Consider the following 13402-nt stretch of genomic DNA (forward strand, 5'->3'; position numbering starts at 1 on the left):
AGACCCAGAACCGTTTTTTTTTTTTTTTTACCATAAGCTCACATCTTTAAAAACTTGTACTTGACCAAGCAAAATCTTTTTGTCAGAAGACCATTTCTTTGTCACAATGGGGTACAAAAACATCCAGAAAAGGTGATGATCAGTGGTGAACCTGAAATCAGAAAGGAAAACCTGTAAAAGGTAAATGGCGTATTCATATATAGCGCATTACTACCATTTTATAAGGTTCAAAGCACTTTGCTGTCACAATCCCTTTTACCCATGCACACACACATTCACACACTGATGGTGGCTCCGCTGTCTAACCCTGTTGCCAACTTATAACCACTAGGAGCAATGTGGGGTTCAGTGTCTTACCCACGGACACTTCCACACATGGATGGACAGTGAGGGAACTGAATCTGTGTTCTACTGATCAGATGTGTACCACTCTACCTCTGCACCATGACCACCCAACACGTAGGACGAGGTTAGTGCTTACTCCAATCTGAACAGGCTTCACCAATGTTTTCTACTTAACATTTTGAGGAGCGCGTTGCTTTGTGATGATATCAGGAAATGTTGTCAGGTTAGACCGCAGGTTCCAAAGAGCTGAGGATTAGATGTTGGACAAAGATTGTTCTGGTTTCTTTCGGCATTCTAGATTAATATACACCTGTACAAAAAACTCTCTGCTACTTCCCTTATATAAGACCTGAGGGGAAATTTCGGCAAAAGTTTTAGGCATATTTAAACATAGAAACAACTAGAATTTGCTTCTATGATAGCACCACTTTAAAGTTATTTATCAAAGAAAATTGTGTTTTTGTTGTTTTTAACATGGTCTCGAGGCATTTTTCTAATGATGAAGGACATATATAAAGAAACTAAATAATAAAATTGCATTTTCAATTTACCCTTGGAGGTAATCTGCATTCTGGATCATCTTAATAAAATTGAAGTGCTTTATTTTGAAAATGCAACACTAATATATCAAAAGCAGTTTTCCTCTTATCCTTTTCTCCCCCCTATTTATCTCAGACAAAAATAAAAACGCTTTTCTTTTCACTTTTAACTCTTGTTGTCCACCTTTCGGTATATCAGGATACACCAAAAGGTAAGATTTCACTAATTCACACAGGTGGTTTTAGCAGAGATTTTATGCTGCATGCCCTTCCTGACACAACCCTGTATTTCATCAGGGGTAGGGACAGGCACAGGAGAACCCAGACTTGAGGAGTAGCGTGAAGGGTCTTGCCCAAGGACCCACACTGGATGAAGCTCATTGCGGCCCCTGGGAATCGAACCCTTATTTATACTTTTCAGTGATCTTTTGAATTTTATAATTGAAAGTTCCACCTTTGCTCCATTTAAGATAATCCTTTACTGTTTCTCATAACCTAACAAAATTGGTTTTGTTATGGAAAGATAACAATTTTTCTGTGAACTTTGAAAAGTCAATTGCATGCTGGACTTAGGGAGCGATACCCATCCCTCTCAGCACTTTTATTTTTTTGTTTGTTTGTGAAACCTGAATGAATCCAACACTGGGCCTTTTTTTTGTTGTTAGCTTGGTTGTGTTTCCTTGAATGTTGGTTATACTGTTTGTGATTGATGTTGTGTGGACCACATGATGTGTAATTCCTTGGTTTATAAATAGAGACAGTTGCACAAGATAAGAATGCTTATCTCAGCATTTGTAGCGGCAATTCAAGCCGCTTGGTTTGGAATATGCGCATAGGTCTTAAAGAAGTCTACTGTTCAAAAACACCACAAACATGTTGGAGGTTTAGGCTGAACTGAACATGACCCAACCACTTGATTAATAGATATGAGGTTACTGAAACACGTTTATGAAAAGCTCAGGAAATATTTCCTTGTCATGTCTAAGACAAGAATCTGATGTGATTAATGCTTTGATCTTTTTTGATGTATCACAGAGGAGAAACAGTTCTCAGCTCCAAACCACATCCAGGTTTCTGCCTTACCCCTATGCAGCAGTCATCAGACCTCCAAAGCTAGCACGCTAACTGAAACCACATTCAAGCAATTAGACGTCTTATCAGAAATACTACGCTTAATGAGCAAACCAAACAAAAACTCTAAAGGACCCAAAGCTAACAGAGGAGACTGAACCCCAATACGCTGTATCTGTTTGTATATCTCCTTCTGAACTGCGGCCAAGCCAAATACAGAGCCAGAGATCGGGACATGAGTAGACACAGAAATGCACACACTTGTCCACGCTTACGGGCACATGGTAATGCAATACACACCGGTCCTGGGCTGGTTTGACGTTCTTTTACTGCTCCCTGAGTGATGTCCTGGGGGATGCAAAGAGGCAGAGCAGGCCCGAGCGCCTCTGCTGCGCCTTTGTTTACACTGATGGTTTCCAGATGCTAGCTGGTGATTGGAGCTGTTTGGAACGCTGTGGAGCAGTCCAGCAGTTCTGAGACTTCGTCAGCCAGCGAGAATTAATGCAGCTCGGATTCTTGAAAAACAAGATGTTGTTTTGTAATGGTGTTCCACATCTTTTTCGAGGCAAAGACATTTAAAAAAAAAAAAAAAGTGGGAAAACAAAGCATTATGGGAATTTCGGTGATCCTAAATATTATTTTACTACACCATAGTTCGTACAAATAGATTTTTTTAAGTAGGTTTGAGAAAGTTGTAAAATGTAGAATTGATCCAAGCTTATCCAGATCTTATATATTGCAGTTTTTGTAACCCTGCTCATGCTCAACCAGGCCAAATGGTTACTGATTGCAAATTTTCTTGTTTTACTTTTATAACCGGAGTTTATTGTCTTGTTTCAACTATTCTGCCCAGATCAAATTATTTTTAGCAAACAGAGTTGCATTGTGCTTAAGTGAAAACAAATTGATCACTTAAATGACACACCTGCTCCCCTCGTCACTTTCTTTTTCTTAAAGGCATTAGAAAGAGGCAGCTGCACCAGCAAGAGGCAGACCAGGGAGAGCGTGCTGAGAAAGATGGCAGGGAAAAAGAGAGATGCACAGGAAACAGTGGGTGTTTTCAGAACTTAGAGTGCATGCTGGGATTGATAAATAGTCTGAATTGCACCTGGCTGAAGTCCTGGCACGAGGTTGTGGCTGTTTACCCCAGCAGCGGAAACAGCAGACAAAAAAAATGCTTGTTCTGTTCGCAGTGCGACACAGCTGAGGCAGTGACAGTGTCATTCTTGTGTGAGACTTTAAACCCTGGCCATCTGCATGCCCTTCTATGGCCCCCAGTTTTGGTTACCGTGCACGCTCAGGTCTTTTATCTGGTTTTGCTATGATGTCAGAGAGGTGGATGGCCAAAAGATGTCATGAATTGTAACAGTAAATCTATTTAACACATATGGGGGTCAGAATGGGAGCATTTTGTAAGTCATTTGGCAATTGGCAACTGTTTTGCAAGAATTTGGCCAAAGTATTTACGGTACTTAAAACTTGTTGGTTCCCTACTTTTTTTTTTAACAAATTCCACAATTCTTTATATAATGTATAAAGAAAAACACTGTGGATTTTATTTACCTACCTTTTTTATCCAAATAAAATCTATCCATGTAGATTTTTTGGAGGCCGTAGTCAAACGCTCTTTTGGTGGGGCTATTCCTTTTGCCAACATCTTAACACTTCTGTGTGACCTATAAAAGGGTCATTCCGCAACAGCCTAATATTCTGCTCCGTATTTGACGCCCCCAGGAGATAGTTTAGTTGAATCAGAGGCAGAATACGTACCAAATGAAAGGGGTAGACCAAACAGTGCAATGTTAGAATGGTGCTGCAAAGACAGATTATTAGCAACTATGTTCATTTTACAAAGCTAAAAACTAACTAAACTAAACTAAATAAATATTACTGGTATAAATTTAGTTTAAAACGGAAGCCAATCACATATTGCTTCCTTTAGAAACCTGCTTCCAGTGGTCATTTGAAGAATGCAACTTTTTGCGCCTTTTAGTTGTCTTATTTTATTTTAAATTTGTGTTTAACTAAACACAATGTCACTGAACTTTTTTTTTCTTCTCCAAAATTGAACTAAACCCACCATTGTTTTAGGATGTGATGATTAGCTAGCAAAACTAGCCAGTTTGTGCAATTTAAGGTTTAAATATAAAATAAAATGAGTATCAGTTGTCATAAGTAAAGAGTGCATCCACCGCCGAATTGAAAAAAGTATTGAAATAAAACAGTTAGACCATTTTGCAGTTTATGGGGAATCCCATGTTTATGACAGGTACCCTTATCTACCCGTTACTTCATGGGTTAACAAGATTCCATTTACTTTTGTTCTCATTTATCTGACAGGCAAACGGTTTCCCCTTAAAGTTTTCCTGTTACCAGGTCAAATCAGTGTAAAGATTTGCATTTATATTTAAATTACCACATGGCTATGACCATTTAGAACAATAAAGCTTGAGTTAAGTGTAAAACCTTGTGTATAAAAAGCAGTCTAATCCAGAAAATCCTGCAGTGACTATAAAAAAAATCTTATTTGTTACATTGGACACCTATGGATTCAACTAAGAAATCATGTTTTCTTAGTGCTACATACCAAATAGACAGGAGATACACATTACACCAATGTTCTTATACATCCAACAGAGAACTGTTTTTTTGGCCTATGGCTACAAAACTGTGGTCGGGACCCGTCACCTACAGCTTTGCTATCTGTTAACACGCTCTCCCACTAGCTTACGGCCCCTCACAACCCAACCTAATATTACCAGTGCAAGAAAAACGTCGAACAATGTCTGAGCTCTGCAGCTGCAGAGTTTTGAACCAGGTGCCACTTCGGACGAGAAAAACAAAGATGTACGTGGATCTAGTCGTCTGCAAGTGGATCCTTTAGAATGGAGCAGGGAGCTTTTGGGCCAGCCCATTGTATTTTCTACGTATTCTACATATTTCTATGTAACAAATCATCCGAAAAACATTGCAAGAAAATGTGAAAAACCCCAAAAACACAATTTTCCTTGAAGTGGGTCTTTAACGTTTTTACCACTGACAATGTCAGATACATAAAGTTTACACTGATAAAAAAAAACTTTTCTCAAGTAAATTTAATAAAATATAAATACATTTACACCTTGAAAAGGGCTTTTTTTTTTTTACAATGGCTACTTTATTTTTTTCTGGTAAGGAGCATCTAATATTAAAAGAAGCCAGTCCAGTCTATTGCTGAGACAAAGACTTAAGGGTTCGGCTTTGGGGCAAGCGTCTGACAGTGTACAGTCTTGTGTCTGTCCGCTGATCATTACTCTTTTCCTGGAATGTAAGATCAACACAAATGCAAGATCACCTTCTGGCCTCAGACAATGGTCTGGACCACATCTGCCAGTGGTCACAACACAAGTCGCTCAGATTTGATCTGGAGCCAGCCTTCTAGATGATTTTGTGGCACAATGAACTATAATTTCAGGGTCAGATGCCTTATGCTGCATACCTTTCAGTACGTTTCACGCTGTGGGTGTCGTCTAGACGAGGACGACTCAAACACGTATTGCCTCCCCACCCCTTCCACATACACACACAAAAAACAAGAAAAGACTACATTCCTCTACATGATAATGACTCCAGTTCTATGTAGTTGTGGCCAGAGCTACAGCGGTTTGTTAACGCTTTTTTATCCCCCACCACTCTTTCCCTGTCTCTGAAATGCAAGGCCTAATTGAAAACAGATCAGCAATTTTATGACGGCTCTGGTGTTTTGCCCCTATGGAGGCCATCTGCTTTGGATTTACTTTTCTCCTCCTCTTCTCCCAGCTTCTCCCTTCTTTTCGAGTGGACATTCTCCCAACATTTGGCCCTGGCTCGTACTATTTGTCCATTTCTCTCCTCGTGCGCTTGCACAAATAGTGAAGATTTTCAGACCCTTTTTGTCACTGAGTAAGAGGAGGGCTTTCTTAGTCATGCCATCTTGCGTGTCCTTGTCTCTCTCTTTGTTCAACTGTCCAGCCCTGTTTATAATATATAACTCCGCGTGAGAGCTCAGTAATCCTGCGATGTGAGCCAAAGTATGACCTGCGTCCTCGAAGCCGGGCGAAACACTGAGTGGGAGTAACGCCGGAAACCAAGACTTTCCAGCTATGTCTCCAGAGTGTACAAAAACCCAAGGATGTGGAATTTACACAGTGTGTCTGTTTTTAAAGTGGACAAAAGGAGAATGACAGTCTTTCCTTGTGCTGGTGTGGGACCATGTTTTTATCTAGACACCTTTTCAGACAAAAAAAAAAATCACAAAGCTCTATGTGCAAGACAAAAAAGGAACACTACATCATTAATGTAATGTTCAACAAGCAAACAAACAAGCAAAAAATGCTTGTTTTCACTTTAAATACATAAAAATATTTTAAATTGCTCCAAAAGCGGTGGGAGCACAAAAAATGTGCTCCGTCCTGACAGGCTGATCTACTCAGCGACTGATGGGTCGGATGACGCATTATGAACTATTTGTAAATGTTGCTTTAGATGTTTAGAAATCAAGCCAAGCTGAAAGGTGAACTTACACATGAACTCAAGTGTTTACCGCTCAGGGTTTTGATCTGTCACTATCCGCTTCATTATAAACACCACATTGGACAAATTGTGTGCCTTAGAAAACCATAAGGCTTGCTTCACTGGCCTCTGACTCTTGCACTGATTAACTGAGCCTGTCCATTTTCTTGTGGCATATGTTTGTAATCCATCGGAATGTATGGTACCCACTGTGCCTGTAAAGTTCATGACTAGAGATTTAAAGTATTCTCGCCACCGAAGACCTCCATGAGAGATGATGTGTTGCAATGGCCGGAGAACAGCTGACCACAGTTTGATTGCACTAGTCAGATTTATTCCCCTCAAATTTCCCCGTTTTCCCTTTGCAGTTTTATTTAATTCATCTCCACATGGTTTTTTATGATTTATTTTTCTGTTTTCTTCTTTTGTTTAATTTGATTTCTTTTATTTGGGTTACAAGATTACAAAAAACAAAAAACACATTTTCTTTAACAAAACATTCACATTTCAAATTATTTTTGATTGATAACGGCCACCATGTCTTCCAGATGCTATATGGGGATCCATCTTCTGATCAAATTAGCACAAAGGGTCCCACAAATTGTTTTAAATCTTGGTTTTGTACATAAGAAATTACCCATTTGGAGCACCAAGGTGGTAAATCTTCCTAGCCTCAATTGAAACCCCACAAACCCATCTGGTCTTCTGTCATTGTGGCGCACTCAGCGAAGAATGCCTGGTTGCCCACAATGCCTGCCTGACCCGACTGTCAAAAAGATCCTCCATCTTTGCCTCTTTTTAAAAGCAAACCCACTCAATGGTTAAAGACTGACGCTCCTCCACTAGTTGGCCCCCACCATGCAGATGTCCCCCCCTGCACGCATATAAACAGGTGGCTGGCAAAAGCCAAAGAGATGGTTTTGAGAGTGTTCCTTTTCCAAGAAGTACTTTAGGGAACATAAGACTGTAAACATAATTAAATATATAATCTCCTTTAATATTTAAAAACTCTCCAAAATAATACTCCTTAGCTAAGCTGCACTTTCTCACCCTGTTAGTGGCATAATCCTTTTGTGCACTTTCACATTAGTGATTCACTTTCCGTGCGGTAAAAACAGCAAATATCTGTCTGGGCTGCTTTAAAATACTATTTGAGAAGTTAGAAACTAAAATTATGAATATTTTAGCATAAAATGGCAAAGTGTTGTTAACAAAATTGAGATTTATTTTAAAGACAATTACATTGCATCTTTAACTGTGTGAGAGCATTGACTGAGCATTGACCTCCCCCCTGGCGTTCCAAAAAGAAAGTACCCACTGGTTCCAAGACGTTAAGATCGAATAGACTTTATTGATAAATTCACAGCTATTACTCAATCATTATATCTGTCCTGTATTCTTGCCCTGCTACCGTGTGGTTTTGCGTCAAAAATTCAAAATGTTTGATTGACAGATACTCCTAACCTGCTTTCGAGTGGTAGTAGTGTGGGCTTTCAACAAATTCATTCTTGATTAGCAAGAGTGGTCGCCATGGAAATGTTGACTCAGGCCGAGTCAGATCAAACGCTGCTTACTAACGATTTCTGGTTCCAACACGGCGTCATCTGCATCATGAAAAATCGCGACTGAATTGACTTCATTTGGTTGAAGCCGGAAGTAAGTCGTTTTCTTCGGGCGATGTTAGTCAATCCAGTTGCTATCTACAGTCAATGTGCTAGACATAAAACCAATTTCAAAATCAAGTATTGGGTCAATCAGTCGTCCCATTAGATATTAGATTGTTACCGTTAATGTACAAGTGTGTACAAACTGTTAACTAACCAATGATGCTGCCAATTATTGGTTTCTAAGTCTGTGTAAAACTGAAGGCATTTACACACATTATGCACATGAGCCTTAGCCAATGTGGAAGAACTCCAGTGCAGGCACTGATGACAAAAGAGAAGGTGCAAGAAAAGGCAAAGGCTGGACCTTGAAAAGCGCTGTGAAAACAAGAAGAATGAGGTGAATAAGTGCTGAATTTGGAACACTAATTCATGGCTTGTCAGATACTTTTTTTGTTTTTATAGTCAAGCAAGCATCTGTGAGTAAAAATGTGATTATCACCAATTTTCCGAATGCACAAAGAGAGCAAAGAGCAACTTCCACATGCTATCTTTACTGTTGTTCAGATTTATGCTGTAAATATATAATTCCCAACTTTATATTATACAACGGCTCATTTTTTACTTACTGCAGCGTACTGTTCATAGTTAAATAATATCGTCATTAGAATACCTATAGCAATGCCTTCAAACAAAATATTCTCCCATGTTGCACTGCTTGTGAATTACAGTGTAGACTGGTGTGGGGCATGGAGGCAAGAGTCACATTTTCCAGCCTGCAGGCTGTCACAGGGAAAGATGCAAAGCTGACGGTGAGGTTTAAGTCATGCTGCAGAGGGGCTTGACTGAAGCTCTGTGGTTAATACTTAGCCCTGGTGCTTGCTGGTGCTGATGCAAAGTGCTGACATCTGTTTGGAAAGCTGCAGAAGCTGCTGATTTAACTTGCTATTACTCATTCCAGAGCTGGGACACAGTAAGGAAAGACCACCGATCAGATGCCTTAAACTATTTGTAGTTTCATGGACAAAAAAGATCCACGCACAACCGCAGAAATGCACACATGCAAAATCTAAGGCTGATTTATAAATGCTTGATTATAAACTAGTTGCACCCCTGTTAGAATCCGAATTGTTTAGTTTTAAGTTGGTGGAATTATCTTTTGGTGCACAAAGCCCACATTTTCTGTGTTAAAAACCTAATAAAGTTACATACAAACAATTCGAACACAGTTTCCACTTTGCAACACTGTCAGACAGTAGAAGTAGCATTTGTCATGGAGTCGTGACCCTGATGGCAGGTGGAAAAGAGCTATTCCTGAGTCTTTGGAGCATAGAACCTGTAAAGCCTTCTAGAAGGCATTAACATTAAAAAACAACTGTCAGAATAAAATACGAGATTTCAACATATATACATATATATATATATATATATATATATATATATATATATATATATATATATATATATATATATATATATATATATATATATATATATATATATATATATTTAATATTTAGTTTTTTGCGTTTCCAAAAGTGATCCTATATATGCGTAGTGTGTTCTGATTCACTGAAGTTTTATGCATGAGTGACAGTTCAGTTCAGACTAAACCAAACGGTTATGGAGGAGGTGAGAATGCTCTCAGCTGTGTAAAAAGGAGAATGTTATGCTTGACCTTGAATTTCTTGTGCTGTTTTTGAAAAAAAAAAAAAAGAAGAAAAAAGAACAACACTATCTTGTGGGTGGAGTTTATGTCCATGAGTTTATTGAAGAGTTTTACTGGGAGTGAGTTGAAGCAGTATAAAGTCATTAAAAAGTACACATGGATGTCCTGAAGCAGATTCTGGGCGTTGATCCTGAGTCGTTTTATCTCTTTTTGGTTTTGATGAGAAACATGTTTTTTGCTCTGGACGTTTTACTTAAAAAGTTGGAAAGATTTTACCTTTTGGACTTGTCTTTAGAAAAAATGTCTCTGATTGTCCACACTAAATTATGATTTTTCCTCATTTTGTGTTTTTAGCAGCTATTTATTGAACATGAATCATCTCTGACCTGCTCTTTCTGTTCTTTTTCTTTTTAATCTAGTCCAACCTTCTCTTTTGAAAACAAGGTTCCTCATTTTTAATTGATAATAGTTTTTTCCTTTTGTTGTCTCTTCCTTATTTTTTTCCTGTTTTTCTTTTTTTGCTGATTACCTGATCATTGTTAACTGGAAGATCTTTTTTCCGTATCCACCAAACCTTTTGTGCTCTTTCTAAGTCAGTTACTCGGGAATCCTTTAAACATCTTCTTTTTTTTATTCATGAGGGAATGTTTGCTCTAAAAAATTTGAGAAAAAATAAAACCTGAATGAATTAGGTGTATTAAAAACACATTGCATTGCAGCTAACTAAACAAGTTTGAGGTCTTGGCAAGTCAGGCATGCACTGATGGAACCTGTTTTAAATATCAGTCCTGTCAGTATTTATTAAGGTACCAACTTAAAAAAGTAAGAAGAGCTCCCACCAGAAACTTTGAAATTGGTATGACTTTTCTTAATTTAACAATATGGGTACCGGTACATTTACATTATTGAATACATTACACGGACCATTAATGAACGTTCCTGCCCACAATTCAGAGACAAATTCCGAAGTCACTACTCTAATAACGATGTCCTAAAAACAGTTTTTATGATTTATACTTAAAATGGCATGATTACAATTAAAAGACCACTGGGGACGCTTTCAAAATATCTCTAAAGATGGCCAGAGTGGGACTTTAAAGCTTAAATGTATGTTCATTCATGTAGATAAATGATTAAACACGGAAACACAAGGAGAAAAAAATGAATAAACAGCATTAAAAAGGTGCATCAGCCCAAACATATGAATAAGTTTACCTTAGAGTTGGAGCAGCAGTATGGCACAAAATCTCTAAAACGGGAAGGTTTGCATAATTCTGGCTTTGCGGCTACTTAAATTACTAACAATCACAAAGGGGTATGTTTTTCTTCTTTTAAATTCTGTGCAGTTTATGTATTAATTTCCTTTTTACCCCGTTCTAAAAAAAACACAGATTTGAAAAGTGCAAGAGATGCATTCATTTCTTGCTCACTCTCTCTCCTCTTGAATTCAAGTTTGTGTGCAGAAAAACATCTTGTTTCTTGGACTGTTGATGCATCTGGTTTTAAGAATATTCTACCTCTCCCTCCCTTTAACTCTTATCACAGCATATTCCTCCTCAAACCTGCAGCCAATATTAAAATGATGGTGAAAACAATCTGCAGCCTCGCCGGGGGATTCCAGAGTTAAAAAAAAAGGACAGGTCCTATTTCACTTTGAAGGCAGAGAATTTCCTAACTTTATGGAGTGATGCCATTAGTTGCATGCATGCTGTGAATCAATATTACTTCTTTCCGTCATATCTGATTCTCATCCGTCTTCATTTTTGCTTTCCCAAAATGAATATTGACAATGGCTAAGATCAGTAATTGGTTTTCTTCTTGTAGTAGTTTTTATTTTGTTTTTTCAAAGTCTTGTTTTATAAGAGGTTGTTTAAAAAACCCAGCCGAAGTTGGACTTATGAAATCATTGAGGCGGTTTCTTTTGACAGAATTGTCAAGAGCCTGAGGGTTAGTGCTTTTTTTATGACTGACTGACTGTTTGTAATCATCTGCCTCACAAGAATCAGAACAGTAATGAATCACAGCTGTGATGGAAGTACATGTCAGCTCCAAAACCTCTTATTGATCCAAAACTGTGTGTAGAACTGTTCTATATGATGTAGTTGGTCATAATGGACACTCCCAATTGTCATTCCGGAATATACTGTTGCACAGCTGAGTGTCTTAAAAATGTCCCTCCGTACTGACAGGAAAACTGCATCTGGTCAAGATATAAAGCCAAAGAAAATCATTTCCATATGTGCATACTTATTCTCCTGACTCTTTCTCCATAGGCCAGACCCAAAGGCGAAGGACTCACACCCTACCAGGGGAAAAAAAGATGCTTTGGAGAATACAAGTGCCCCAAGTGCAAGAGGAAGTGGATGAGTGGCAATTCCTGGGCCAACATGGGACAAGAATGTATCAAATGCCACATCAATGTCTATCCACACAAACAGGTACAGCACTCAGTTTCCCTCCTGCAAGGGGACTGACATCCATCACACAGTTTGGGTCAAAAATTGGACCAATTTAGCACAAGTTAACTGAGTTCAGACTCTGGCTTTCATAATGTTTTGAGGTTATTCCAGATGGCCTCATTAAAATAAAAAAGGATCATACTACATTGAATTATGTGGCAATAAACCAACATTGAATAAACAAATTACTTTTTTCTGACTCATTAAAGTTTAGGGTTAGTTATTAAATGTTCTTTAAATTTAAAGCTATTTTTTTATGGCTAACAGAGGAAAATAGACACGGCGGCAGAAATTCCCCCAAATGAAAACCCTTCAACGAAATGTAAAACGTTGGTAAATTCTCTGCTTGGCTCTCACAGATGGAAAAAAAAAAATCAGTTTTTAGATTAAAGATACATCTATTTGTGTTAAATCTTTCTTCTTACCTGAAAATAAAATTGGAATTGCGGCTAGAGGCCCATCCATTTTTCAAATACCAAAGCTGACCGCACTACCACCATAAGAAAAAAAAAACGTGCATGAATAGAGATGGATGGGAAGTTGCTTAACAATTCATAAAAGGTAAACAACTTATTTATTACAAGGTTTTCGATATTTGTTCACCTTTAGTTCTAAACACCTGTGATTTCAACATTTTATCAAAAACTTGCATTCAATATAAAAATACATTACGATTATCCTTTATATTTAAAAATGGTTTTAGTTTTTTTGTTTAACACAAGATATTTATTTTTAAGCAATTAATCAGCTTTTGAACCATATTGGATTTACATTGTAGAAATTGAATTACCCACTTTACAGGGATTGGTCTAGTCTTGAATGACTGAATGGAAGAAATGGAAATAAAAAATTAAAAATGTAAAAACGTATGCATACAAATAAAGAAAGAATATTTTTACACAAAATACTTCCTAATCTGATATTAATTTTAGTTTTATGCCGTAACAGTTAATTTTTTTTATATATTATTCTTAAAAAAAATTTTTTTAAACAAACAGTCCTGCTTAACAGCTGGGCTTCATAATGACTGTTATTAAGGTGTAAGAAGATTTATTTATGTGGCTTTTAGAAGAAATCAGCTATTTTAAAGTCTGCAGCCCTGTTGAGTCTTTGTTAAATAGATAAACCAATTTAATATGCTTTAATTAACATATGTGGCTCCTTCCTGATAGTGTCTGCACTGGC

General features: G+C 37.7%; 1 protein-coding gene across 1 annotated transcript in view; it reads left to right on the forward strand.

Moving 5' to 3' along the window:
• zcchc24 (zinc finger, CCHC domain containing 24) overlaps positions 1-13402 on the forward strand; it is a 37319-nt gene that overhangs the window by 18765 nt on the left and 5152 nt on the right. Inside the window, exon 3 of the mRNA XM_004077105.5 lies at positions 12032-12196. Coding sequence (XP_004077153.1) covers positions 12032-12196 — 165 coding nt within the window. The remainder of the gene's footprint in view (positions 1-12031; positions 12197-13402) is intronic.

The sequence above is a fragment of the Oryzias latipes genome, chromosome 15 (genome assembly GCF_053564925.1).
Source record: "Oryzias latipes strain Hd-rR chromosome 15, Olatipes_Hd-rR_3.1".
NCBI classification, from domain to species: Eukaryota; Metazoa; Chordata; class Actinopteri; order Beloniformes; family Adrianichthyidae; genus Oryzias; species Oryzias latipes.